This window comes from Etheostoma spectabile, chromosome 2 (assembly GCF_008692095.1).
Source record: "Etheostoma spectabile isolate EspeVRDwgs_2016 chromosome 2, UIUC_Espe_1.0, whole genome shotgun sequence".
NCBI lineage: Eukaryota > Metazoa > Chordata > Actinopteri > Perciformes > Percidae > Etheostoma > Etheostoma spectabile.
Window position 1 is genome coordinate 16,945,796 of NC_045734.1, and position 2,852 is coordinate 16,948,647.

General features: G+C 43.6%; 1 protein-coding gene across 2 annotated transcripts in view; it reads left to right on the forward strand.

The window, feature by feature from the left end:
* Positions 1-2,055, forward strand: part of palm3 (paralemmin 3) — a 30,772-nt gene extending 28,717 nt beyond the window's left edge. The window contains exons 8-9 of one of the 2 annotated variants that reach the window (XM_032500851.1): positions 101-843; positions 886-2,055. In XM_032500851.1, the coding sequence (XP_032356742.1) occupies positions 101-843; positions 886-1,095 (953 nt within the window). In that variant the 3' untranslated portion in view covers positions 1,096-2,055. The remainder of the gene's footprint in view (positions 1-100; positions 844-885) is intronic. The other variant, XM_032500860.1, reaches the window with a different exon arrangement.
* The last annotated feature ends 797 nt before the right edge of the window (positions 2,056-2,852 follow it).

Genomic DNA, 2,852 nt, shown 5'->3' on the forward strand with positions numbered 1-2,852 from the left:
TTTCTTATTAATGCAATTCCTCAGATATATCCTGTTTTACTCACAGTGATTTTTATTTGATGTGGGTTTCTTTGTTTTGTTTTTTCAAAAACAACTGAATATAAAGTAAAGACAACCCAAAGCGCACGACTGGATGAAACCGCAGCTGTCCTTACCAATGGTGGAGGAGACTTAAAAGCAGACCCCAATCACAACACTACCACCACCAACGGACCAGTTTCAGCCTCTGAGGGTGTTATTAGCCTGACATTGGAGCCTGAGTTAACCCTGGGTGTTTTTGAGGAAGAGCCTGGTCGGCTTCTAAATGTCAACATTAATGGGGAGGAGGACGAAGGGACTGTGGTGATGAGAGCAGAATGTGTGATCATCACAGATGAAGGGGATGATGTACTTAAGGATCTTGCACCACAGGAAGATCAGAAGGAGACCATGCAGTCAGAGGAAACCCCTCGGCCAAATCCAGAAGGAAGCCAAGATGGAGGGGAGGCTGTGGAGGAGGTAAAAAGAACAGAAGCCACTCCAGAAGCTTTCACACAACCAGAGAAGAGTGAGGTAACTGAACGCATTGCGGAGGCACCGCCAGCAACTGGAGATGGAGATGTGCAGGGTGGCATGAAGACCAACGAAAATGGAGATCGAGAAACGAAAAGTGAAGGACAGCACAGACAATGGGAAGACCAAACCTCTGTGCAGGTGCAGTCCCCAGCCACTGCTCTAGAGGGCACTGCAGTGGTTTTGTTTCCAGTCTACTCTAAGGTGCAACCCTCCGCCACCCTCGAGCTAGAGGCTGAGGCAGCATTAAAAACCCAAGACCCTGCCCCTCTGCCTGGCCAATTCCAGGAGGTGCCCCTGGCCGATCCCCAGGAGATCGGCCAATTCCAGGAGGTGCCCCTGGCCGATCCCCAGGAGATCCAGAGGACAGAAGCAAGGCTGGAGGAGAAGGAGCCCCTTCTGTTGCAGGCCAAAGCCCCCGACACCCAAGCAAAGCCAGCAGCAGCTGCCTGCACAGAGACACACAGCCCGACCAGGGCTAGCCAGGGAGAGGAGACCCAGGCACCCAAACACAAAACCTGCCAGTGCTGCTCTGTTATGTAAATGCCCTCTCTGTACATTCATATCCAGTCTCCCTTTATACTCTGTCCCTCTGCTCTTTATTTCATAACACACTCCTTCTCTCATCTCCTTGTTTTATGCACCCATCCTTTTTCTGTCTACAAGCGACTTCATTTTCCTCCCCTACTCTCTGTCCTCATTTGTTGTATTCATCTCGTATCCCACTCTTAAATTTGGATAATCCAAAGGAAGTGAGCTCTCGACTCCAACGTGAAGACGGGGCGGGGGGCATGGACTGGACTTGTCAGTGTTTAAGTGCCTCGAGGAGCTCTTTACCCAGAACTACACTTTTACATTTTCTTTTTTTTCACACAATGTGGACCAAAATGAGTGTGTGGTTTTTTTGGGAGGTTGTTTGATTTAATTTTTCTGATTAGCAGATGAGCCAGCCAATCTACATATGATCATAAAACCCACATATTAAAGATGTATTTTAAACTGTTGTATCTACATGTATAATTCATTGGGGATTTTTCATAATCTAAATATGACATTCAATGTCCAAAGATTTGGAAAGGTTCAGAGGTTTTTCTTCTAATTGAATGACTCTATAACGCTGAATTAATTTTTGATTCTGGACTTTTGTGAGAGATGCTTTTAATCCAAGTATAGGGCCTCAATATTTTATTCACTCTGTTTTAGGTTTTGACAATACACAGACTGATAGTATGAAATGGCCTTTTTATAAACCAGTGTGCACCACTGAATATTTGGTGGGATGTTGTCAGATTTAAAAGATAAATTATTTTAAAATGCCTGACAGTATGCATTTGATATTTTTATCAGATGTGCTTTTGAAAGAGATGTTCGAGGGCCCCTGACATAGCTCTGTGCATGGCTGTATTAACTGTATACAAAAACGTGGAGTTGAGTGTCTGAGATGTCAGCTTTGAAATGATTGATTAATGGTTTAATGATTAAACTGACATTTGTGATACATTGCTTGATGTTCTTGATGTTCCTCCAGCTTCTGTTCCTCAAACAGTGAATTTGTCCCAAAACAATATTGCTTCATACAAAACAAACACACTGGATAATGTTTAACCATTCACGTCATAATGTTATTTATTTGCAATTTCCTCTGTCAGGGGAGTGAAAATCTGCAGTTACCCTCAGACAACTGGTATTTATCTATCCATGCAGCTTTAGTTGTGGTAAATGTCCCCCTGAAGGGAAGAAGAGAACAAACAACCTAATGTCCATGAGACATTCTGCATCTCTCAATAATCCTCCACTTACACAAGTGCATGAGTGTCAAAGCCGCCTGAGCTCCCAGCGGTGTCTCCACCTGCCCTTGTACTATAGTAGTTCTGTGGCTAACAGCACAGCCATCTCAGGGACCAAACCAAAGCCTGCGTTGCTGGGGAAGGGGATGCTGCAATGGGGTCTGTAACTCCTAAGTCCTGCTGAGCTGAGAGCTCCCAGGGGCTCCTATCCAACAGCAATTGGGTTTTTTAGTGAACCATTGCAAGAGGAGCCACTACCTTTTTGATATATATTTTTAAAACAAGTTTAATGTGTTTAATTTTTTTTTCTCATACGCAGGTTTTGAACATCACTGATAATTTTCTTCAGTGAAGAGAAAAGAGGGCAAATTCTTTAAAATTTAATTATTTCTAATACAATTTGCAACAAACCATGAGAACAACACAACCAGGTGTTCCTGCCTGTATTTGCAGATGATACATTTGTAGATCCGTTGTCATAAAAGCAATGAATCTAAAGGGGAAGGCATAGTA